Source organism: Coregonus lavaretus (assembly GCF_964263955.1).
Source record: "Coregonus lavaretus genome assembly, chromosome: 19".
In the NCBI taxonomy this organism is placed as follows: Eukaryota; Metazoa; Chordata; class Actinopteri; order Salmoniformes; family Salmonidae; genus Coregonus; species Coregonus lavaretus.
Window position 1 is genome coordinate 31,179,116 of NC_140006.1, and position 25,992 is coordinate 31,205,107.

At 43.7% G+C, this 25,992-nt stretch overlaps 1 protein-coding gene across 1 annotated transcript; it reads left to right on the forward strand.

Annotated features, from left to right (window-relative positions):
• Nucleotides 1–821: 821 nt before the first annotated feature.
• LOC311146264 (neuropilin-1a-like) lies at nt 822–25,552 on the forward strand (the record flags this gene model as incomplete). Its single annotated transcript, XM_084182760.1, has 4 exons — nt 822–1,442; nt 2,124–2,298; nt 25,255–25,436; nt 25,515–25,552. The coding sequence occupies exons 1-4, from the start codon at nt 1,373–1,375 to the stop codon at nt 25,550–25,552; spliced, it is 465 nt and encodes a 154-aa protein (XP_084038886.1). The 5' UTR covers nt 822–1,372.
• Nucleotides 25,553–25,992: the final 440 nt, after the last annotated feature.

The window sequence follows — 25,992 nt, forward strand, 5'->3', positions numbered from 1 at the left end:
GGCCTCCGACCGCAAGGCACTACAGAGGGTAGTGTGTACAGCCAAGTACATCACTGGGGCCAAGCTTCCTGCCATCCAGGACCTCTATACCAGGCGGTGTCAGAGGAAGGCCCTAAAAATTGTCAAAGACTCCAGCCACCCTAGTCATAGACTGTTCTCTCTGCTTCTTAACAGCTTCTACCCGCAAGCCAAAAGACTCCAGAACAGCTAATCAAATGGCTATTTGCATTGTTTCGGTTACTGGCACAACGCTCTTACCCACTAAGCTACCTGCCACCCTATTACTCTATCTACATGTACATATTACCTAAATTACCTCGACTAACCTGTGCCCCTACACATTGACTCTGTACCTGTATCCCCTGTATATAGCCTCGCTACTGTTATTTTACTGATGCTCTTTTTTTTACTTATCTATTTTTTATTGAACACTTTTTTTTTTTAACTGCATTGTTGGTTAAGGGCTTGGAAGTAAGCATTTCACTGTAAGGTATTCACCTGTTGTATTCGGTGCATGTGGCAAATACTATTTTATTTTATTTTATTATATTGTTATATTTTAATCAGTTGTTGTTTTTTAATTTGCGACAGCTTAGGTTTCTTATCAAAATGAATGCCTTTGTGTGCAATGTGCATTATGTTCCTTCCTTCCAATTCAGCCCTCTCCCTGTGCTGTGCACGAGCGGGAGGAGTGCGCACCGGTGTCTTTCGCTCCTGCCCACTCGTCTCATAGTGATCAGTCTGTGCGTGTTCGCGTCTTGGAGCTGGAATTTGGGGAGTGGAAATACCACTCACTCTTACTTTCACAGTTGGCGTCAAGTCGAATGAGAATGACTCCTCTGACATTCTACTCTGTCGGTCAGTCAGCGCGCTTCGGAAAAGGGGCGAATCTTTACGGAACGGAACACAGTCAAGAGGAATAGGAATTGGGTAGCCCACTCGCGCTCTTCAGTACGCAGGTGTTTGTAGCTAACTCATGCCTTGGTTGATTTTAGACGGGTTAGTGAGTGTATGAGATATTATTGAATTCTGGAACTTTTTCGTTACATTTTTAAAAGTAAAAATATCAGTTTTCGATTGATAACTGTCGAGGCACTTTAGTCGACTGGATTTTCTGAATCAACAATTGTTTTCTGCGTTTGGATTATTAAAATTTTCCTGGGAAATGGCAAATTCTTATTCTGGGAGAGAAACACGACTTTCAGAGAGAGGAAACCGTAGTTGAATAATAACACAGGATGCTGCTTGCGACCTGAAGCACTCAGAAGAATTTGACATTTCTGAGACATTTGTTATTTTGCTTTGCGCACTATAAGAAGGTGGACATATCAAGTCTTTATTTTCTTTTTACACGTGTGTATTTTACAGCACAATGATGAATTGTGGATTTATACTGTTCTTTTCAACCCAACTCCTCTTTGTGGCTTCATTGACTCAAAGTTGTAAGTGTGGACTCTTGAAATATAATATTTCCTAACATTAGTCTTGTAAAAAAAATCCTTAATTTGCACGATTTGTCATCACAACTCACCTGTTTTCGGATCGTCTACAGAGGTGCATCTAGGCTACAGTAGGCCTCAGGGTTTTGCTGGGCGCATCTGTAGCTCTGTAGTCAAAATCAATTGGAAGTCAGCCTATCCAAAACGGGAGAGTTGATTATTTATTTAAAGGTGTCGTTCGCTCAACAGCGGAGAGAGGGAATACATTAATCAATTGCTTTCGTTCTTGCGAAGGTGTTCGTTGTCCTTTATTGTTTATTGTGTGGGTACGTGTGGGCTCTTTTGCGAGCATCTCTTCATATTTGATATGTTATTTACTATTCATGTAGTAAAAAATAAGCATATGAAAATGACAAAGTAGCCTGATTCGTATTACATGCTTCACTACTAGTTTTGAAACAAGCACACTGGTAAATGTGTGTTTTAACATCTTCCGCTGGTTAATTATTTCCATTTAGGATCGACTGAGGGTTATCAATATTTTTTATGAATGATCACACATCGTTTTTTTAGAGGGGAGCCTATAGGCCTACACATCACCCTACTGTTTTTATTTTTTATTTAAAAAAAATGTATGTGTAATTTCCCTGTCGAATAATTCTCTCTATCTGTTTTTGTTTGCAGATAAATGTGGAGATAACATTGAGATAACCAGTGCAGATTATCTCACCTCTCCTGGCTATCCGAATTCATACCCTCCATCACAACAATGTATGTGGGTGATATCGGCCCCAGACCCGGGACAGAAGATACTCATTAACTTTAACCCTCATTTTGATCTGGAGGACAGAGACTGCAAGTAAGTAACGCGCTCTTTATCTGAATGTAGTGTTGAACTCTGCCACCTATTGGTCAAGATAATAACAATATTCAGTATTTCAAAGATGTTTCACTTCCTTCCCTCTGGGGCCATATGTATCAGAGTAGGAGAGCTGATCTAGTATCAGGTCCCCCCCTTCCAATGTAATTGTATTCATTGTTGTCAAAAGGCAAAACTGATCCTAAATCAGCACTCCTACTATGAGACACATGATGCATACAGTACTGATATGTATGTGATGAATACAATTAGATTTGATCAATTTTATCGATTTGAACATCAAAGAAAACTAGACCGGAGCATCATCCATTACTTCTTGGTATTGTCATTTGAGAGGAAATATAATTGGATCAATGTGTTTTGGTTTTGATATTTGATTTTGCTCCGTAGTGCTGTCTACAATATTGTTGGGTCAAATATATAAAGTATGTTCTGCCTGGTTGTGGGTGAATGTTGCCTAGTCCCTTTCTTGAGCTGTACTACCTAGTGCTGATCATTGATTATGATTTGGGTTACACATAGAGTATGACACACACACACACTCCTACATACTCGTCCAGGGTAGGGGAGGGAATGGCCGGCAGGGATGTAGCTCAGTTGAGCATGGTGTTTGCAACGCCAGGGTTGTGAGTTCGATTCCCACGGGGGGCCAGTATGAAAAATAAAATAATGTATACACTCACTAACTGTAAGTCGCTCTGGATAAGAGCGTCTGCTAAATTACTAAAAATGTAAAAATGTAATACACTTTGCACCTCAGGGTAAGAATGCCTTCTCACAAAAGGCCATATGTTCACAATCTACCATAAATAAACCAATTTTTATTAGGGTCCCTCTGTCTTTTTAAATGCTTCATAAACTATGTGTAAATCATAGGCTCGCTGACTCGCGCTGTCTTGCAACTGGGGTCCTTCACTACTATTGGATCACGTTTCACGACCAAGGGACCTATAAAATGTTAGCAGTGTTTAGCATTCTGACAGATACTGTATAGTGTATAGCTATAAGGATAGTTGTTCTTTGGAACCATGGTTGGAATGCCTCCAGTTCCAACATGGAATGGAGGCATTCTCTAAGTTGTTGTTTAAGTTCTGTGAAACAGCAACCTAGCCTGTCCTAGGCTTTGTTTTTGACTGTGATGATAGGTTTACTGTAATATTTATTGTGAGGATTTATATTATAGCTCATAGTCATGGTTTGGCAGAAGTGAATGTTGTTTTTGGGTAAGAGACAAAATGTTTAAAATGCCAAATGAGGGGCCTTGGCTAAACAACAGTTTCCTAAGAGAAAAACTTGCCATTTATCCTCCCATCAACAACATCTGCAAACCAAACTCCAAAACATGATATTTCAATAGTATCTATAAAAGTCATAATTGCAACGGTTAGGGTCATTGTACTACAGTGGTTCCACTCTTTTCAAATGTCTCCTTTTAATTGAAATGTATTGTCACAACTGAATTTCTTCCTTATCAGATAAAATGTCAGGGAAAGCTGCATCGCAAATGACACCGTCTTCCCTATATCGTGCACTACTTTTGACCAAGGCCCTGGTCAAAACTAGTGTACTAAATACGGAATAGGGTGCCATTTGGGTCACGACCCATGAGGCGCATGCCATCACCACCCTATATTCTTAATTCAATTAAAGAACCAAATAGAACACACATGTCCCTGGAACATGGCTGTAATGAACTAACTATCCAAACAAAGAATGCTTAGGTTCTATTTGCCTTCAAGCAGAGCTCTTGTACAAAACATCAGGTTTTTTTTCTTCTAAGGAGGGGTCAGTCTATAATTTCCAAATGCTAAATTTTTATGAATACATATCTTCTTTGTGGTGTGTTACAAGAGGTTGTCAGAGAGGGAGAGAGAGGGAGAGAGAGGGAGAGAGAGGGAGAGAGAGAGAGAGAGAGAGAGAGAGAAGAGAGAGAGAGCTAAACAAAAGGTTAGAAAGGAGGTTTGCTGGAGAAATGCAATCTTGAACTCTTCCCTTGATATCATAGTCGGAACTGACAACTTTACATTCCTGGAGTGGTCAGAGATCTAAATAACATCAATCAGGGTTTTGTGAAGATGTTCTGGTATCTATTCGATATGCCAATGTGGAGCAGTATCAAAGTCAGAGTCCCAAATCAGACCATATTCCCTATTTGGCAACCAAATCACACACTATTCCCTATGTGCCCTGGTCAAAAGTAGTGAACTATATAGGGAATAGGGTGCCATTTGGGACGCATTCTTGAGCCTAATCAAAGACAGACTTATCTCACATTGATACTAAAATAGCATGACCGATAAAAATAATCCCTCAACAGAAACTGGAGCAGACATCCCTAACAAGACATATCGATTATAGAGTCATCTGAGACATCTTTTTAAAAGTTGTTTGAACTTTTTCCTCAAGTGACCATGACACAATTTTTGCTCGCAAAGAACATTTTCTTTCTCAGAATCTGAGTTTTTGTCTGCTTTCTTCTCAGAAATAACTTCCATGGTATGGCAGACTCTTACAGCACTGATCCCAATAGTGACAGTAAATACATGAAGACGTACACGGTAACAGAGCTACCAACGGTATTTACATACAAGACGGGAGAGTATAAAGGATAATGCCAAGAGTGTGTAAAGCTGTCATCAAGGCAAAGGGTGGCTATTTGAAGAATCTCAAATATAAAACATGTTTAACACTTTTTTGGTTACTACATGATTCCATATGTGTTATTTCATAGTTTTGATGTCTTCACTATTATTCTACAATGTAGAAAATAGTAAAAATAAAGAAAACCCCTTGAATGAGTAGGTGTTCTAAAACGTTTGACCGGTAGTGTACATACACACACTTTATATACAAAACTATGTGGACACCGATTCAAATTAGTGGAGTTGGCTATTTCAGCCACACCCGTTTCTGACAGGTGTGTAAATTCGAGCACACAGCCATGCAATCTCCATAGACAAACATTGGCAGTAGAATGGCCTTACGGAAGAGCTCTGCTAGAGCTGCCCGGTCAACTGTAAGTGCTGTTAGACAAGCAGGTGTCCACATACTTTTGATCATTTAGTGTACATACATACACACACATATATTAGATTTTACTCCGGTATACATTATATTATATGTAGTGTTTTTAATAATACCATTACCGATCATGAGCCTTGCCACTTTCTTTGCTGTAAGGGGTTGGGACAGACAGTCCTGTTCCTGGAATGGCCAGGCCCACGAGGGCACTCTGTCTTCATGTATTTACTGTCACTATTGGGGTCGGTGCTGTAAGAGTCTGCCATACCATGGCAGTAACTTCTGAGATTCTTTTTTTCTCTCCATGTACAAAGTAGCTGCAACAACACTATTACATTACCGTGTACGTAAATAAATAGTTGTTGGTTCCACATTTACTGGCAAGATTATATATTGTGTCTTTTTGTGACATCGTCCTAGGATACTAGTTTAAAAAACAACCCTATCAGAGTGGTAAATAGATTATTGTAAAAACCCTTTTGCTGTAGGAATTTCGGGACAAATCCTAACTTTAGATATTTGGTGCTCGTGATTTGAATTTCCACTAAAGTCTCCCAATTACATCAACAAAATATTTATGTGAACGTCAGTTGCGACTGGCGTGCTTATCTGAAGTTATTCTCTCTTGAACTTTAAGTTGTGTAATTGAATCAAATCTAAATGCCAGGATGTAGGGTGATTACAGGACTAAACCCAGCCTGCATGTTCCTAAACGACATGGATTTTTATTTTTTATTTTTTTATTTCACCTTTATTTAACCAGGTAAGCCAGTTGAGAACAAGTTCTCATTTACAACTGCGACCTGGCCAAGATAAAGCAAAGCAGTGCGATAAAAACAACAACACAGAGTTACATATGGGGTAAAACAAAACATAAAGTCAAAAATACAACAGAAAATATATATACAGTATGTGCAAATGTAGCAAGTTATGGAGGTAAGGTAATAAATAGGCTATAGTGCAAAATAATTACAATTAGTATTAACACTGGAATGATAGATGTGCAAATAGAGATACTGGGGTGCAAATGAGCAAAATAAATAACAATATGGGGATGAGGTAGTTGGGTGGACGAATTTCAGATGGGCTGTGTACATGTGCAGTGATCGGTAAGGTGCTCTGACAACTGATGCTTAAAGTTAGTGAGGGAGATAAGAGTCTCCAGCTTCAGAGATTTTTGCAATTCGTTCCAGTCATTGGCAGCAGAGAACTGGAAGGAATGGCGGCCAAAGGAGGTGTTGGCTTTGGGGATGACCAGTGAGATATACCTGCTGGAGCGCATACTACGGGTGGGTGTTGCTATAGTGACCAATGAGCTAAGATAAGGCAGGGATTTGCCTAGCAGTGATTTATAGATGGATGAGGCACGTCCGTTCGTACGTTAGTCACACGCGGTATCTCAGACAGCACTGGCCTGATTTTTTTGCAACTTGGGTGAATTATGCGTGGGGGACGACATTTTTACTCTTGCCTTGTTTTCCCTTGTTGTCTGTAGTTTACGTAATATTTGTGGTATGACACATATCAAATAAAATCACAGCTACAGACCTACAGACTCCCAACCAGCAGTGCTGCTACTGACCTGGTCAGAGACAGTGACGGTGTCCCAAATGCACTCTATTCCCAATTTTTTGCACAATTTTTGACCAGGGCCCATAGGGAAGTTGTGCACTATGTAGGGACTATGTAGGGTATAGGGTGTCCTGCTGGGGAGGAATGGTCCAATGAAGGATACAACCCTAATTGAATGATCCTTTCAGTGTGGTCAATGGTCATTCCCACTGCCCCACTATGGCTCTGTGGTCATTGTGGTCAACCAGATTAAATACTTATTTAGACGGCTGGTGGTGGGTGTTATAGAGCCATAGGCTAGTCAGCAGTCCTCTGGATTTCTTCTTGTCGGCGCTTACGTCTCTACATTTGCTTTCTTTTCCTCTCCTCGCCTCTCGTCCCTGCTCCTTTCCTTTCCTTTCCTTTCCTTTCCTTTCCTTTCCTTTCCTTTCCTTTCCTTTCCTTTCCTTTCCTTTCCTTTCCTTTCCTTTCCTTTCCTTTCTTTCCTTTCCTTTCCTTTCCTTTCCTTTCCTTTCCTTTCCTTTCCTCTCCTCTCCTCTCCTCTCCTCTCCTCTCCTCTCCTCTCCTCTCCTCTCCTCTCCTCTCCTCTCCTCTCCTCTCCTCTCCTCTCCTCTCCTCTCCTCTCTTCTCTTCTCTTCTCTTCTCTTCTCTTCTCTTCTCTTCTCTTCTCTTCTCTTCTCTTCTCTTCTCTTCTCTTCTCTTCTCTTCTCTTCTCTTCTCTTCTCTTCTCTTCTCTTCTCCTCTCCTCTCCTCTCCTCTCCTCTCCTCTCCTCTCCTCTCCTCTCCTCTCCTCTCCTCTCCTCTCCTCTTCTGTTCTCTTCTCCTTTCATCCCTGCTCCCCTCCTCTCCTCTCTCTTTTCTTATGACATTCCATTTCTCACTCTGTACTGTATGCACACTGAACTCTCTGTACACTCATCAGTTTCCAGTTTTTCTTCTCCACATGCCATATCTCTCGCTCTCTCTCTCTCGCTCTCAATCTTTCTTTCTCTCTCTCTATTAGTGCAAAGTGCACACCATGGACACCAAGCATTTTTGACTCCCGGCACAGTGGCACTGCCTGGCCATTTTCAAGTTGGGACAATGATGTTTGCAGTTGACCCATTTCTGAACCTCATGACTGGGTTACTGGGTACAAAACATTAAGAATACCTTCCTAATATTGAGTTGCACGGTTTACCCACACACACAGACAATGGATCTAAAATGTGCTCTTCAGTCATCTTCAGTCTAAAGTGCACTTTAGTAATCAGAGCATCCGGAGGCCCTTTGCCTCCCTACTCATCAGCAGGCTGCAGTGCTGCACAGCCTAATGAAAACACATGTCAGATTACGGCCTAACGAGCAGATTAATGAGGAGAGAGTTTAGACAAAATTCAGATTCAGAGCAGTGCTGCGCTGCGCTGCGATCTCACAGCTGCTATCCCTCTGTGGACACAAAGCAGCCCATTCTAGATGTCTTCAGGACTTAGGAAATGCATCACGAGTCACAAGAACTGTGTACCAGAACTGGGTTTAAGGATTATAAAAAAAATATATATATATAATTAATCTGTGCTTGATTGAACTTGCCTTGCTTCAGTAGACCAATAGAATAGGAGCATAACTGCAAACCCAGATCCTCTGGCACTCCAGGCAGCAAACGTTCAAGGTAATTGAAAGATTTAAAATAGTATTGAACACAGGTCTGCTGTCTACAGCCTGTCTGTACACAGTCTGTCCCCCTTGACAATGAGTTTCTCCCAGAGTTCACTGTGAATAGTAATATTGTCCTATTACCATGGTAACATGATGTGTGTGTTTCTGTGCCAACAACAATCACGAGACACTGAATAACAAACTCAATGAACTAATCAGCTAAAAATAGTGCAATAGTGCCTTTTTGCTCTGTTTGGATCATGTCATTCTAGCTTTTGGTGATTTCATAGTGGACAAAAAAGGCCATAGGAATGCAGGGAGACCTCTTACCGCTGGGGTCAGGGTCTCTTAAGGGGTCAAAGGGGAGTCAGACGGTCACCCAGTTAGTGTCCTCAGTTAAAGGGAGGATGAGAGGATGAGCCGATGGTCTATATCACTTCAGCATTGCAGAGGGTGTCTCAAATGGCACCCTATTCCCTACATAGTGCACTACTTTTGACTAGGGCAAATAGGGCTCTGGTCAAAAGTAGTGAAATCTATACGGAATAGGGTGCCATTTGAGACTCATCCAGAGTCAGACAGACAGGAAGCCCATCCTCTGGAGCCAGGGTTAGGGTTAGCCGCCCACCAACAACAGGGACCCTGGTGGATAATAACTCTCTATCACGAGTGGCATGGAGGAATTCCTTGTATCTGCTCCCAACACAAGAACAGGCCCTCAGGCTGACCCCCCAGTCTGTCTGAACTCATAAAGCAGCATTGTTTATAGGAGAGGAGAGGAGAGGAGAGGAGAGGAGAGGAGAGGAGAGGAGAGGACAGCAGACGTCTTTGATTCTTGACTACTGAGACTCATTCTCGATACGGCTGTGGAGGAGTTGGTGATCAGACCTGCGTCCCAAATTGGAACCCTATTCCTTATATATAGATGTACTATCTTAACTTGATCAGTCTGTTGTCGCAGAGAATTTTCCAGCGCAGCAGGAAATTCAAATTTTTGTGTAGTCAAGGTTTAAAAAGGCTTCTAAAGTTTCTAATTTCCACTTTAAAATGTCAGACTTGGTTTATCCTAACTAAACATATATAAACCCCTTCACAAGTATATATTATAATCCACTTATTAATTTCCTGTTGATGCAGCATTATTTCCCTGCTGTGAGAAACTGGTCAAATTAAGATAGGACATCTGTAATGCATTAGCCTTATGGACCCTGGTCAAAAGTAGTGAACTATACTGTATAGTGAATAGTTGCCATTTGGGATGGAGATCAGGTCCCCTCGGCCACTCAATGGCTTGTAGTTAGGAAGGACTATAGGACTATCTACCAACACAGATGGTTATCTATCTATCTGGGCTTCCTCCCGTATCAAAACAGAACAGGCAATGGACTAGAGTACAGCTGCAATCTAAAAATAAGAGTTACTGCTGTGTGGCTGGCTGGCTGGCTGGCTGGCTGGCTGGCTGCCCACGTGGATGGTGTAGAAATAGATTATTGGCATCTACATAATGATCACCAGGACAAACATTAAAATGATCGCCAGGACAAACATTCATGTCTAGATAACTGTGTTGTTGTTGTGCTATAATATTAATTTTAAAAAGCCTTGATCACCAGTCATCATGAGGACTCCAGTCACCATGTTCATGTTTCCATCTCGGGGTGTGTCAGACACTACAAGGCTGAAACCAGAGGTGTTTGTGGCCAGCCGGCTGCAATCAGAAAGCCCAGTAAGCCCCATTTAGATAACAGTGTGTTCCTTTCAGAGTAAAAGTAACAGTCTGTTCCTCTCATCCCTGTCTGTCTGTCTGGGATGCGTCCCAAATGGAACGTATTCCCCACATAGTGCACTACTTTTGAGCAAGGGCCCTCTCCCAGGTACAGTATCCTTTCTCAGGATTTAGACTTGGGAACACCCTTTAAATGTTTGTTAAACCTAAGGGGTACGCTGACTGAGGCATCGGGTATAGATAGTGACACATTTTATGTGGTTGGCCCCCTAGGTTCGATTTTACTGTATTTATTTGTTCAATGCCAGAACAGACAGCTATTTGGTTATGTTGTGCTCATTAACAGTGTCTAACACTGTTTCTGGGCACCTTTGCTAGACCCGTAAAATAACATTCTGTTGTTAAAGAGGTAATGATGGTACATTGTTCTCCGACACCCAGCATTTGATCTACTGTGTGCAGCTGGCATTTGCTATGCCGTGTCTTGTCCTTAAGGGAGTCTGTCTATTGTAAGGGTTGGTATGAGGTGTGACCCAGGTGTGGTGCAGGATATACAGTAGGCAGTAGGCAGAGATGGTGAAACAAGGATCTTTACTGGTGGTCCCGAAGCCAAAATACAAAATAACGGACTTATCACGATAAAAGAAAGGCAGAGCAAATAAGTCTCCAAAAACCGGATGACAGCCAAAAATACGAAAAACTACCTACGACTGAAACAAATAACGAAACAGGGAGAACACTTCTCAAGTACCTGTACATAGGTCTCCGATCAGACACTGAGTAGGACTGCTGGACATCGAGAAACTAACAGAGAAAACTGAGCAAGGGAACACGGGGAAGTGAGGGCATAAATACACAGGTGACACCAATAGGAAACTGATTAGTCCAGACTGTGAGTGAGGAGGTGCCTAAGGTTGTCGGAGGATGACACCTAGTGGGTCGCTCCGGAACTGCGACCCCCTCCTGTAACAGTGCCCCCCCCCTGGTTGACGCGCTCCGTCTGCCCGTTCGACTGGGGATGGAAGCCGGAAGACAAGCTGACGGAGGTGACGAGGCAGGTGGCGAACGCCTTCCAGAATCTGGAGGCGAACTGAGGGCCCCGATCCGACACCACATCTTGGGGAAGGCCGTGGACCCGGAAAACGTGTTGCACCACCAACTTAGCCATCTCCCGAGCCGACGGGAGTTTGGGAAGGGGAATGAAGTGGGAAACCTTCGAGAACCGGTCCACAATGACCAGGATGACTGTGTATCCATCAGAGGGGGGTAGGGCGGAAATGAAATCCAGAGAGATGTGGGACCAGGGACGCTTGGGGATAGGCAGGGGTCGGAGCAGCCCTGCCGCGGGCTGACGTGAGCTCTTCATGCGTGCGCACACCTGGGCAAGGAGCCACGAAGGCGCGCGTATCCCCCTCAGCAGATGGCCACCAGAACCTCCTACGGAGGAACTCCAATGTCCTGGCACCCCCCGGATGGCTGGTGAGGTCGGACGCGTGCGCCCACTGAAGCAGTCGCGAGCACGCAGCCTTGGGTATGCACATCCTCCCCGATGGATCTCCGCCCGGATCGGGCTCCCGCCGTAGCACTGCTCTGACCAGCCTATCGATTCCCCACTAAACTGGTGCAGTCGTCCCTCTCCACCAGGTCCACGGGGTCGAACTGCCGGTAGAGCGCGTAAGGCTTGGTGCTCTTCGACCCCGGATGGTATGAGATGGCGAACCGAACCTGGTGAAGAACAACGCCCACCTGGCCTGGCGCGGGTTGAGCCTCTTGGCCCCCTGAATGTAGGCTAAGTTCTTATGGTCCATCCATAAGACAAATGGATTGGCGCCCCCCTCTAGCCAATGCCTCCACTCCCCCAGGGCGAGCTTGACCACGTCGTAATTCCGCTCCGCCGGGGACAGCCGACAGGTGAAAAACGGGCACGTTGGCTTGACAGAATGGCATGACTTGGTACTCGTAATGCCCACTGGGTGTGTTAAAAGCCGTCTTCCACTCGTCCCCCTCCCGAATCCTCACCAGGTTGTAGGCATTGTGTAAGTCCAGCTTGGTGAAGACCCGGGCTCCTTGCAACGACTCGAATGCCGTCGTCATCAGGGGGAGTGGATAGCGGTTCTTAACCGTGATGTCGTTGAGCGTCCGGTAATCAATGCATGGCCGCTGCAAACCGTCCTTTTTCCCCACGAAGAAGAAGCCTGCACCCGCGGGTGAGGTAGAGGGACGGATGTGACCCTCGACGAGTGCCTCGTTGATATACTCCCTCATGGCCAGTGTCTCCGGCCGGGACAAGGACAACAATCGCCCTCGTGTGGGCATGGCGCCCGGCAGGAGATCGATAGCGCAGTCGTATGGCCTGTGAGGAGGTAGGCCCTTGGCACGCCTCTCACTAAACACCTCCCCCAGATCCCAATACTCCCGGGGAACGCCTGCCAGGTCTGGGCCGGTGACGGAGTCTGTAGCCGCCGTCCTCCCGGTAGCAACCGCAACTAGGGCGGTAGGCGGTTCGGAGTGCGGGACCTGCGGAAGAGGTGAGGACTGGTAGGTGGTCTGGGACGATGAAAATGTATGCACTAACTGTAAGTCGCTCTGGATAAGAGCGTCTGCTAAATGACTAAAATGTAAAATGTTTGGGCTGATGAGTGGTCGGTGGAGACCGGAACGGGACGGGGGCGGTGCCTCCCTCCAGGATGAGCCGCCCCGTGGACCAGTCTATCCGGGGTTTGTGGGCAACCAGCCAGGGGTGCCCGAGGATGAGGAGACACTCCGGAGAGTCCACAATGAAAAACTGGATATCCTCCCATAGCCCCCCCGCCACCCAGACACGCACCAGGACAGTGCGCCGGGTGATGAAGCCCGACCCCAACGGCCGGCCGTCCAGGCCCATGACCCTCCCGATACTAGCGAGCCCTCCCGTTTCCCGGCTTCTCCGGGCATGAGTCGCAGTGGTGACCTGCCTGGCCGCAGTACAGGCAACGTCCCTGGCACAGACGCTTCTGCCTCTCCATCCTGGACAAGCGCGCCGCACCCAGCTGCATAGCCTCCTCCTGAGGCGTCTCCTCCCTGAATCGGTGGAAAGCCTCCGGGTTGATAGGGGGGCGCAGAGGCGCACCTTACCTCATCCCTCTCTCATGCGCCCTCTCACGACGCCGATTGTCTACCCGCACCGAGAGTTCGACGAGGCCATCCAGTCGCTCAGGCTGACTGCAGTTTATTGGTCACAGACAGCTTAGGGCATAAATATGTTTCCAATGCTGAAATGAACACTTGCACTATAAAATCTATTCATTCTGTTCACAGCAGGCTTTATTTGACCTGTGGGAAGCATTTTAAGTGCCCTCTAGTAAAGCACTAGTGCCTAGCCTACAGTGATGTTGTGTACGTATGGTATTTTATTCCTGTGCATCATGCCCCCATTAGATAGACTCGTAAAAGCAGTGCCATGGGGAGAGAGTATGCAGATGGCTACACACTTGGGGCTTTCATTGCTCACTGAGACAGCCCAATTAACCAACTGAAAATCTTTCCTCAAACCATTGTTAAATAGAAACTTAGGCTACAGCTCCAGAATATAGCCTAATTGCCCTCATATTGTCCAGTAGAATTGCTGGTTAGGTTATTCTTCCCTCTTGTGAGGATGGTCTGGTAAGTGCTTTGCACAAACACACACACATACACATCGCACGCACGCACGCACGCACGCACGCACGCACGCACGCACGCACGCACGCACGCACGCACGCACGCACGCACGCACGCACGCACGCACGCACGCACGCACGCACGCACGCACGCACGCACACACACACACACACACACACACACACACACACACACACACACACACACACACACACACACACACACACACACACACACACACACTACAGTAGCAAGTCCATCTGGGGCTTGAAACCATAGTAGCCCTCTGGTCTACAGTAAGGATTTCCCTAACAGCTCAATGTGCTAGTCTAACACCTTAATAGTCGAATGCTACTTGTGTTACCCTCCCCCCCAACAACTGTTTTCAATCCAACATCTATCATCTGAAAGGCATCATGGGAATGTTACAGGCCCAGTTTTTCTTTAATTTCACCACCCTCACACACACATACTTGCAGGCACACACACATGCACGCACACTGGGAATGACTCAGTGTGCCTGCTAGGCTAGCAGCCTCCCTCCATCCTCTCCTCTCGCTGGGAGAAGTCAAGTCATTAGTTATTCCACTGACCTAGCCGCGCACAGGGTTAATCCAGCCTGCAGTGTTGAACAGGCTGAAAACTGGAAACTGTCGACAGATGGACACACTCTTTCTCAGCTGGGTCCTGCCTTAGGGCAGAGTAATGTCTCATCAGACAGTCAAACAAAACGGTAGCCATACTTTTGTTTATTTGTTTATTTGGAGCTCCATTAGCTTTTGCAGAAGCAGCAGCTACTCTTCCTGGGGTCCACAAAAAACACCAAAACATGACAAGTAACAAAACACTGATACACTGCTAGACAAGGTCAGTCGCACACATTTAAAATACAACGATATACAAACAATACAACAAAAATAATACAAACAATACAACTAAAAAATGGTGTGTGTGTCTCTGTGTTAGTGTGTGTCTGTCTGTGTGTTAGTGTGACCCTGTGTGTTAGTGTGAGCCTGTGTGTTAGTGTGAGCCTGTGTGTTAGTGTGTGTCTGTGTGCTAGTGTGTGTCTGTGTGTTAGTGTGTGTCTGTGTGTTAGAGTGAGCCTGTGTGTTAGTGTGTGTCTGTGTGTTAGAGTGTGTCTGTGTGTTAGTGTGTGTCTGTGTGTTAGTGTGTGTTAGTGTGAGCTTGTGTGTTAGTGTGTCTGTGTGTTAGTGTATCTGTGTGTTAGAGTGTGTCTGTGTGTTAGTGTGTCTGTGTGTGTATGTGTGTTAGTGTGAGCCTGTGTGTTAGTGTGATCCTGTGTGTTAGTGTGAGCCTGTGTATCTGTGTGTTAGTGTGTCTATGTGTTAGTGTGTCTGTGTGTTAGTGTATCTGTGTGTTAGAGTGTGTCTGTGTGTTAGTGTGTCTGTGTGTGTATGTGTGTTAGTGTGAGCCTGTGTGTTAGTGTGATCCTGTGTGTTAGTGTGAGCCTGTGTATCTGTGTGTTAGTGTGTCTATGTGTTAGTGTGTCTGTGTGTTAGTGTGTCTGTGTGTGTCTGTGTGTTAGTGTGACCCTGTGTGTTAGTGTGAGCCTGTGTGTCTGTGTGTTAGTGTGTTAGTGTATCTGTGTGTTAGAGTGTGTCTATGTGTTAGTGTGTCTGTGTGTTAGTGTGTCTGTGTGTTAGTGTGAGCCTGTGTGTTAGTGTGTGTTTGTGTGTTAGTGTGAGCCTGTGTGTTAGTGTGTGTCTGTGTGTTAGTGTGAGCCTGTGTGTTAGTGTGTGTCTGTGTGTTAGTGTGTCTGTGTGTCTGTGTGTTAGTGTGAGCCTGTGTGATAGTGTGTGTGTTTGTGTGTGTGTACCCTCACAGTCCCCGCTGTTTCATGAGTTGTTGTTTAATCCGTTTTTTAAAGGTAATTTTGCTGTTTGCTTGAGTAATTGGAGATGGAAGGGAGTTCCATGTGACCATGGCTCTGTATAATACTGTACTTTGCCATGAATTCGTTTTGGACTTGGGGACTGTGAAGAGACCCCTGGTGGCATGTCTTGTGGGGTATGTATGGCTGAATGTTATTTGATTAAGCAGACAATCTGGAATTTTCGTCACAGTAATATTTCTGATAGAATCTAGAAGAGAAGCAGCTAATCTCTCGTCAACCCTCAACCAGGAAAGACTGGTATGCATGTTGTTGATGTTAGTTCTGTATGTTCAGTTAAGGGCAAGGTGTGCTGTTCTGTTTTGAGCCAGCTGCAGCTTTGCTAGGTCTTTCTGTGCTGCACTTGACCATATTACCGGACAGTAATCAAGATGGGACAAGACCAAAGCCTGAACCACTAGTACAGTTGATTTTTGTACTAAGTAATTTCTAAGACTTTGTCAACATGGTTTCTCAGGACTCTTTTGTTGAAGATGTAAAAAATGTATGTTGGTCTGATGTGTATGAGGAAGTCAATCCAGATGCAGCACTGGAAGTAGTTGTAAAAGTATTCATGCCAGTTGTTGACAAGCATGCACCTGTTAAGAAACCAATTGTGAGAACTGTTAGAGTCCCCTGGCTTGATGATGAATTGAAAAATTGTATGGCTCAAAGAAATGATGCAAAAGAGGTGGCAAACAAGTCAGCCTGCTCAGCTGATTGGATGACATACTGTAAATTGAGACATTTTGTGACTAAACTTAACAAAAAGAAGAATAAATTATATTACCAAACAAAGATACATTAAATAAAACAAAATGAAAAAATACTTTTGAGTACAGAAAGGAAAACGCCGCACACTGCTGCTCATACTCATTTTACATTTACATCCCAGGTGATATTTATTTATAACAGCGTTTCCACCCTTAGATCTTCATCAGGCATCCGTATTCTGTTTTTCATTTATAACAAAACCTTTCGATATTGCCAATCATTTCAATGACTATTTCACTAATAAAGTGGAAAAGCTCAGAAGTGAAATGACAACAATTAACATTGAACCATCATATACATTAAAAATATATATCTAATAATGACAGAGAAGGATTGCTGTTTTGAATTTGGTCAAGTTAGTGTGTGTCAAGGGGTGCTGAAGGTGGGTGTGGTGCATGAATCAAGCGCAGGACTCAGAAGCTCAGTCCAAAAGACTTTAGTGCAATATTCACATAGAAAATAAGCACAATAAGCCCGAAGGCGAAATAACGGCGCACACAGGCGTCAAACAAACGGCGCACTAACATGTGCAAAAAACCTCTCCAAAACACTGGAGGGAAGTACGTAGCTCCAACACAAAACAGAAGAGCAATCACACACAAAGACAAACACACACAACGAGAACTAAATAGGACACTAACGAGGACTAACAAGACACAGGTGTACAACATCAAGACAAAACCAAACGAACATGAAACATAGATCGGTGGCAGCTAGTACTCCGGGGACGACGACCGCCGAAGCCTGCCCGAACCAGGAGGAGGAGCAGCCTCGGCCGAAACCGTGACAGTGTGGGAAAGTTGGAAAAACGATTGTTTACCATGAATAATGATAAGCCACCAGGTAAAGACAAACTTGATGGGAAACTATTGAGAATGGTAGCAGACTGTATTGCGACCCCTATTTGCTACACCTTTAAAGCTGCACTATGCAGAAATCGCTCCACCATTTCCTGGCTGCGGAAATTCGAATAGTTCGCCTAATTTCAGTTTATGTGACAAAACAAAGAAATAGCGCACATAGAACATATCTACCACTTCTTAGACTTGCATTCAATGAGAATGACAGATCTATAACTCACATTCTATGATAATTTGGTCGGGTCGCCCAAAAAGTTACTTATTGCAGCTTTAACCAAAGCCTAAAGGAATGTGTGTCCACAGGCATTGAAGGAAGCTAAGGTAATTCCACTGCCTAAAAATAGTAAAGCACCCTTTGCTGGCTATAACAGCCACCCAATCAGTTTGCTGCCTGTTCTTGGTAAACTGTTCTTAGTAAACTGATGGAGAGGATTGTGTTTGACCAAGTACAATGCTATTTTTCAGCGAAGTTAACTACTGACTTTCAATATGATTAACTACTGATTTAATATGATCAATACAAGTGAATGCCACAGATCCAACACTATTGGTATGCACTCAAGTTGGTTGAGTGATAACCTGGGTCATATTACATTATTATTAGTCACAGTTAGAAGCTTCCTCTTGAGAGGACAGCTAGTTGCTAACCAGTCAATGTTCAAGTCACCCAGAGAATAGACCTCTCTGTTAACATCACACACATTATCAAGCTTTGCACACATATTATCCATTATCAGTTGCCAGAGAGGAAGGAATCCACTCAGGGAATTCACCATGAGGCCAACGGTGACTTTAAAACAGTTGCAGTTTAATGGCTGTGATAGGAGAAAACTGAGGATGGATCAACAACATTGTAGTTACTCCACAAAACTAACCTAATTGACAGAGTGAAAAGAAATAAGCCTGTACAGAATACAAAAATTCCAAAACATGCATTCTGTTTGCAACAAATCACTAAAGTAATACTGCAAAAAATGTGGCAAAGCAATTAACTTTTTGTCCTGAATACAACTTTACTGAGTATCGCGCTGTCACGCCCTGACCTATAGAACTCTTGTTTGTTGAGTCAGGGTGTGGAATTCTATGTTAGACATTCTATGTTTAGATTCTAGTTTTTCTATTTTTATGTCTGGCCGGGTATGATTCCCAATCAGAGGCAGCTGTCGCTCATTGTCTCTGATTGGGGATCATACTTAGGTAGCTCATTGCCTACTGTGTATTGTGGGATCTTGTTCCTGTTAGGCTGGTATGTGTATAGCCCTTTGGACTTCACGTTACGTTGTTTCTTGTTTTGTTGAATGTTTAATTAGTTAATAAACATGTACGCTTTTCACGCTGCACCTTGGTCCGACCCGTCTCTCAACGTTCGTGACACGCGCTCCATATTTTCAAGCATGGTGGTGGCTGCATCATGTTATGGGGATGCTTGTAATCGTTAAGGACTGGGGAATTTTTCAGGATAAAAAGAAACAGAATGGAACTAAGCACAGGCAAAATCCTAGAGGAAAATCTGGTTCAGTTTGCTTTCCACCAGACACTGGGAGATTAATTCACCTTTCAGCAGGACAATAACCTAAAACACAAGGCCAAATCTACACTGGAGTTGCTTACCAAGAACACAGTGAATGTTCCTGAGTGGCCGAGTTAGTTAAATCTGCTTGAAAATCTATGGCAAGACTTGAAAATGGTTGTCTAGCAATGATCAACAACCAATTTGACAGAGCTTGAAGAATTTTGAAAATAATAATGTGCAAATATTGTACAATCCAGGTGTTCAAAGCTTTTAGAGACGTACCCAGAAAGACTCATAGCTGTAATCGCTGCCAAGGGTGATTCTAACATGTATTGACTCAGGGGTGTGAATGATTATGTAAATGAGATACTGTATTTCATTTTCAATACAATTGCAAACATTTCTAAAAACATGTTTTCACTTTGTCATTATGGGGTATTGTGTGTGGACTGGTGAGAAAAAAATATATATTTAATCCATTTTGAATTCAGGCTGTATGTCAAGGGGTATAAATACTTTCTGAAAGCACTGAAGCTAGCTAATAACCAAACTTTTTTAATAGAATACTTTTCCAGAGACTTTCAAAACTTTCAAAACTGTCACACCCTGGTTCGGGGACTCATTATGTTGAACCAGGGTGTGTTCATTCTATGTTTTCGGTTTCTCTGGTGGGTGTTCTAGGTGGTTTATTTTCTATGTTTGCCGGTGTGACTCCCAATCAGAGGCAAACGAGTGTCAGCTGTCGGCTGTTTGTCTCTGATTGGGAGCCATATTTAATCTATCTGTTTTCCTTTCGGGTTGTGGGATTTTGTTCGTGTGTGTGCGTGTTGTACCACAGACGTCACGGATTCGTTGTTTGTTTGTTTTGCTCGTGTGAGCATTTAATAAATATACTATGTTCACTCAACACGCTGCGCTTTGGTCTCCTCCTTCACACGATCGTGACAGAAAATCCCACCAGAGACCAGACCAAGCAGCGTGTACAGGAGCTGAAGGGCGATAATTGGAAACAGAGGAGCGAGAAGTGGGCGAGAATGATGGAGGCCTGGTCCACGGGGAGGAGAGACCCCCAGGAAATTTTTAGGGGGGGGCTCACGACGTCGGGGCAGCAGGTGTACGGGTTGGAGGAGTGCAGGAGGTTGGCAGATAGGGCCGCCAGGTTAAGGGGGCCACTGGTCACGAAGGGGAAGGAAGGTGTAGAGGCACGGCCAAGGGTACTGGGGTGTGTTACCAGTCCGGTCCGGCCCGTTCCTGATCCCCGTGTAGGGCCAGGGGTGTGTGTCCTCAGTGCGGTCACAGTCCGCGCCTTTAGGGGGGGGTACTGTCACACCCTGGTTCGGGGACTCATTATGTTGAACCAGGGTGTGTTCATTCTATGTTTTCGGTTTCTCTGGTGGGTGTTCTAGGTGGTTTATTTTCTATGTTTGCCGGTGTGACTCCCAATCAGAGGCAAACGAGTGTCAGCTGTCGGCTGTTTGTCTCTGATTGGGAGCCATATTTAATCTATCTGTTTTCCTTTCGGGTTGTGGGATTTTGTTCGTGTGTGTGCGTGTTGTACCACAGACGTCACGGATTCGTTGTTTGTTTGTTTTGCTCGTGTGAGCATTTAATAAATATACTATGTTCACTCAACACGCTGCGCTTTGGTCTCCTCCTTCACACGATCGTGACAAAAACAACAAACCGAGCTCTCCCGCGTTCAACATGTGACGTACCGGATGTGGGTGTGATGATGAGTCTTGGTGATATGACCTACAAATATACAGGGAGAGAGAAGGAAGGAGAGAAATGGGTCAAGCCATCTGTAATTGAGTTCATGGTTCTCACTGCCTAGCTAACAGTCTAACTAACATCATTGGTAGAGACAAGAGACACACTCACAGGACAAACTCACTCAGTCACTCCCGGTCACTCCCCAGCCCTAAAATTAGATGCATCCCTACAAATGGTGTGTCTTAGAACAGAATGTAACACTGTGCCTCCCCACTGGTGCAGACAGAAACAAATCTGTTTTTCTTTCTTTCTCTCTCGCTCGCTCTCTCTCTCTCAATTCAATTCAATTCAAGGGGCTTTATTGGCATGGGAAACATATGTTTACATTGCCAAAGCAAGTGAAATGGATAAACAAAAGTGAAATAAACAATAAAAAGTAAATATTACACTCACACAAGTTCCAAAAGAATAGAGACATGTCAAATGTCATATTATGTATATATACAGTGTTGTAACAATGTGCAATAAACATCACTATGGGTTGTATTTGCAATGGTGTTTGGTCTTCACTGGTTGCCCTTTTCTTCACTCTCTCTCAAAATCAATAGCCTAGCATTAATCCATTCCTCCTTTCCATCTCCCTGTCCATCTCCCTGTCCATCTCCCTGTCCATCTCTCTCTCTCTCTCTCTCTCTCTCTCTCTCTCTCTCTCTCTCTCTCTCTCTCTCTCTCTCTCTCTCTCTCTCTCTCTCTCTCCCCCCCCCACTCCTTTAGCAGTGAAATTGGGCCAACCCCATCTTTCCCCCTCCCTTCCCATATGTTTTTATTTTTTATTTATTCGCACCAAAGAAAAGAAGTGAAAGGCAAAACAGTACAGATAAAACAACTGGTAAAAACGGTGTGCAGGTGAGGTTGGAAGCCCAAAAGGGCTTATATGAAAACCCCACCACAAATATAAGTACAACAAAAAAAAAGTTTGTTCAATCAGTTAAACAAAGCATATTAATTATAATTGTACATGATATACTCAGTATACAAGAAAAACGTTTGATTATGTGTGTGTGTGACAGTTAGGATACATGGAGCCAGCCAGGCTACATTTACATTTTACATTTTAGTCATTTAGTAGACGCTCTTATCCAGAGCGACTTACAGTTAGTGAGTGCATACATTTTCATCCTGGCCCCCCATGGGAATCGAACCCACAACCCTGGCGTTGCAAACGCCATGCTCTACCAACTGGGCCATGCAAAAAGAGGAGAGGTGGAAACCCTTTATTGGTGATCTTTAATCCACTTGAGGATGGGAAGGTTTTTTTGAGAGTGGGACAGAGACAGCCGTCGTCATCATCAAGCCTGCTTAGACAGTAGTCATGGGATTGGGAAGAGACAACTATACAGGATTCATAAAATGCTGAACTGTTCATGTGTTCACATTGAGAGTTCATGTGGTTAGAGTAGGTGCTATTAGTCCACATGTCCAGGCCGTCATTGTAAATAAGAATTCGTTCTTAATTGACCTGCCTGTTAAAATAAAGGTAAAATAACTAAAATAAATAAATGTGTTAGCAGTCTGGTTTACACATAGAAACCAAAACCCAGAGAGCTCAGCTGAGAGCCCAATTACACACACACACACACACACACACACACACACACACACACACACACACACACACACACACACACACACACACACACACACACACACACACACACACACACACACACACACACACACACACACACACACACACACACAGAGGTGCCTGAGAGCCCAGTGAGAGATGTGAGAAGCAAAACAAACCTGGCCTCCTGTAGTTGCCATGAAAAAGGGCATTTAAAAATAGAAAAACTCAAGTCGAGCTTTTTACAAGCGCTTATGTTGTTAGCCGTGAGAAAATAACTTGTCAACAGAGAAAAATTCCCCTGCAAATTTACCTTGATGGGGCTGTCTATGTAGAGAATCAAACTCCTGGGCAAACTGATGAAGTAGCTGTGTGTAAAGCCTAGGATATGTCCCAAATGGCGCCCTGTTACCTACAGTGCCTTAGTATTCATACCCCTTGACTTATTACACATTTTGTTGTGTTACAGCCTGAATTCAAAATGCTGTACAGTGCCTTCAGAAAGTATTCACCTCCCTGGACTTTTCCCACATTTTGTTGTGTTACAGCCTGAATTGAAAATGCACTGGCCTTCACACAATACCCCATAATGTCAAAGTGGAATTTGGTTTTTAGGATGTTTTACAAATTAATTAGAAATGAAAAGCTGAAATGTCTTTAGTCAATAAGTATTCAATCACTTTGTTATGGCAAGCCTAAATAAGTTCATATAATTATTTGTAAGGTCCTTCAATGGAGCAGTGAATTTCAAACACAGATTCAACCACAAAGACCAGGGAGGTTTTCCAATACCTCACAAAGAAGGGCACTTATTGGTAGATGGGTAAAAAAAAAGAAAATGACATTGAATATCCCTTTGAGCATGGTGAAGTTATTAATTACACTTTGAATGGTGTATCAATACACCCAGTCACTACAAAGATACAGGTGCCCTTCCTAACTCAGTTGCCAGAGAGGAAGGAAACTGCTCAGGGATTTTACCATTAGGCCAATGGTGACTTTAAAACAGCTACAGAGTTTAATGGCAGTGATAGGAGAAAACTGAGGATGGATCAACAACATTTTAGTTACTCCCCAATACTAACCTAAATGACAGAGTGAAAAGAAGGAAGCCTGTACATAATAAATATTCCAAAACATGCATCCTGTTTGCAAGGCATTAAAGTAAAACTGCAAAAAATGTGGCAAAGAAATTAACTTTATGTCCTGAATACAAAGTGTTATGTTTGGGGCAAATCCAACACAACACACCACTCTTCATATTTTCAAGCATGGTGGTGGCTGCATCATGTTATGCGCATGCTTGTCATCGGCAAGGACTAGGGAGTTTTGTAGGATAAAAAGAAACGGAATAGAGCTAAGCACAGGCAACATCCTAGAGGAAAACCTGGTTCAATCTGCTTTCCAACAGACACTGCAAGACAAATTCATATTTCAGCAGGACAATAACCTAAAACACAAGGCCAAATATACACTGGAGTTGCTTACCAAGACAACATTGAATGTCCCTGAGTGGCCTAGTTACAGTTTTGACTTAAATCGGCTTGAAAATCTATGGCAAGACTTGAACATGGCTGTGTAGCAATGATCAACAACCAACTTGACAGAACTTGAAGAATTTAAAAAAGAATAATGTTCAAATATTATACAATCCAGGTGTGCAAAGCTCTTAGAGACTTACCCAGAAAGACTCACAGCTATAATAGCTGCCAAATGTGATTCTAACATGTATTGACTCAGGGGTGTGAATACTTATGTAAATTTAATATTTCTGTATTTAATTTCAATAAATGTGCTAAAATTTCACTTTGTCATTATGGTGTATTGTGAATTCAGGCTGTAACATAACAAAATGTGGAATAGGTCAAGGGGTATGAATACTTTCTGACGGCACTACCTTTGACCAGAGCTCTATGGGTCCTGGTCAAAAGTATTGCACTACAATAGGGTGCAATTTGGGATATATCCCTATTCCTATTCGTGCAGAACGGGCAGGGCCTAAGCTGTTTCCACAGCTGGCTCAGAGAGGAAGAGGGTTGTTGGCTCGGCTGTGTCTCAAACAGGCACTATGAGCTCACTATTTCACCTTCACATTCTTTCACAAACACAGTCACACATGAGAGAGAGGGTGCCTTCACAGTTCACACCAAATGATGTTTAATTGAATTAGCTACAGTATAGTACAGAAAGGTTTGGGTTGAATTTGGGTTCTCACACACTCACACGCAGACATAATCACATACAGTACACACACACACACAAACACACACACAATCACAATCACAGTCACATACACACACTCTATTGCTATAGAGATGAGAGAATCATCTCTGTAAGCTGACCCAGAGGTGGTCTTAAAGATGAGATGAAGCTGTATGAAGTGATACTGTCTGTATGCCTCAGGCTTCCCATGGAACACTGATAACAGAGATAGATGAAGTCATCCCTGTAGCCTACTACCCTGTGGGAGTTCAAACATTCTCATGTTTCCTCATGTTCATTCTCTTGTTATCATAACCCTCCCGGTGGGTATGGACCCTCAGTACAGTTTCTCACAAGCGACCTCACCATACCACTCTATAACCATGTATTTTCCTTAATTGCAGAAGGTTGAGGCCCTGTGCTGGGGTCAAACCTCCAAACCTAAATAATGCTCTGTATCACTATTGTTTAGCTACTGTATCACTATTGTTTAGCTACTGTTTCACTATTGTTTAGCTACTGTTTCACTATTGTTTAGCTACTGTTTCACTATTGTTTAGCTACTGTTTCACTATTGTTTAGCTACTGTTTCACTATTGTTTAGCTACTGTTTCACTATTGTTTAGCTACTGTTTCACTATTGTTTAGCTACTGTTTCGCTATTGTTTAGCTACTGTTTCGCTATTGTTTCGCTATTGTTTAGCTACTGCAGCAGTGTTGTACAATAAGTAAGTCTTACACCCTTCTCTGTGTCCTCAGGTATGACTATGTGGAGGTGTTTAACGGTGGAGACGAGCAGGCTCCGACCCTGGGGAAGTTCTGTGGGAAGATAGCCCCCTCCCCCATCATCTCCATCGGCAGCCAGCTCCTAATCAAGTTTGTGTCCGACTACGAATCTCCCGGGGCTGGATTCTCCGTGCGCTACGAGGTCTTCAAGACAGGTCAGCCTCTTTGGATATGGTGTTGAACCATTTCTTACTATTGTGTTTTATTACTTGTGTCACTCTGTTCAAATACAGACTTACTGTTTGAGAGGCAGGTCCTAACGTCCACCTAAGAGGAATTTTCACTTAGTCATGCATTGATGGCAATGGGAGACTAAGAGGCTAAATCTTCTGTTCAAGGTCTTACAAGCTAAAGTTTAAGCTACTACATCCTTTCCTATACAACTAGCCTCAGTACTGTAGGTCACCCATGTTGAAGCCAATGAACCCAGGGACCCAGAGTCCCCCTTCTCTCTGAATGGCCCTCGAGGGGCAGGATGCTAGAAGCACAAGCATTTCACTACACCCGCAATAACATCCGCTCAACACGTGTATATGACAAATAAAATTTGATTTGATTTACAGGACAGGGAGAGTACTGTAAACATTCATATCAGCCTTTAAAGGAAGGAACCTCATTCTCATGTCCTTCATCCAATCCTATCAGCCCGGCCAGTCTCGCTCTATCCAGCTGACTGAGAGACAATCAGGACAGATCTGATAAGGAAGGTCC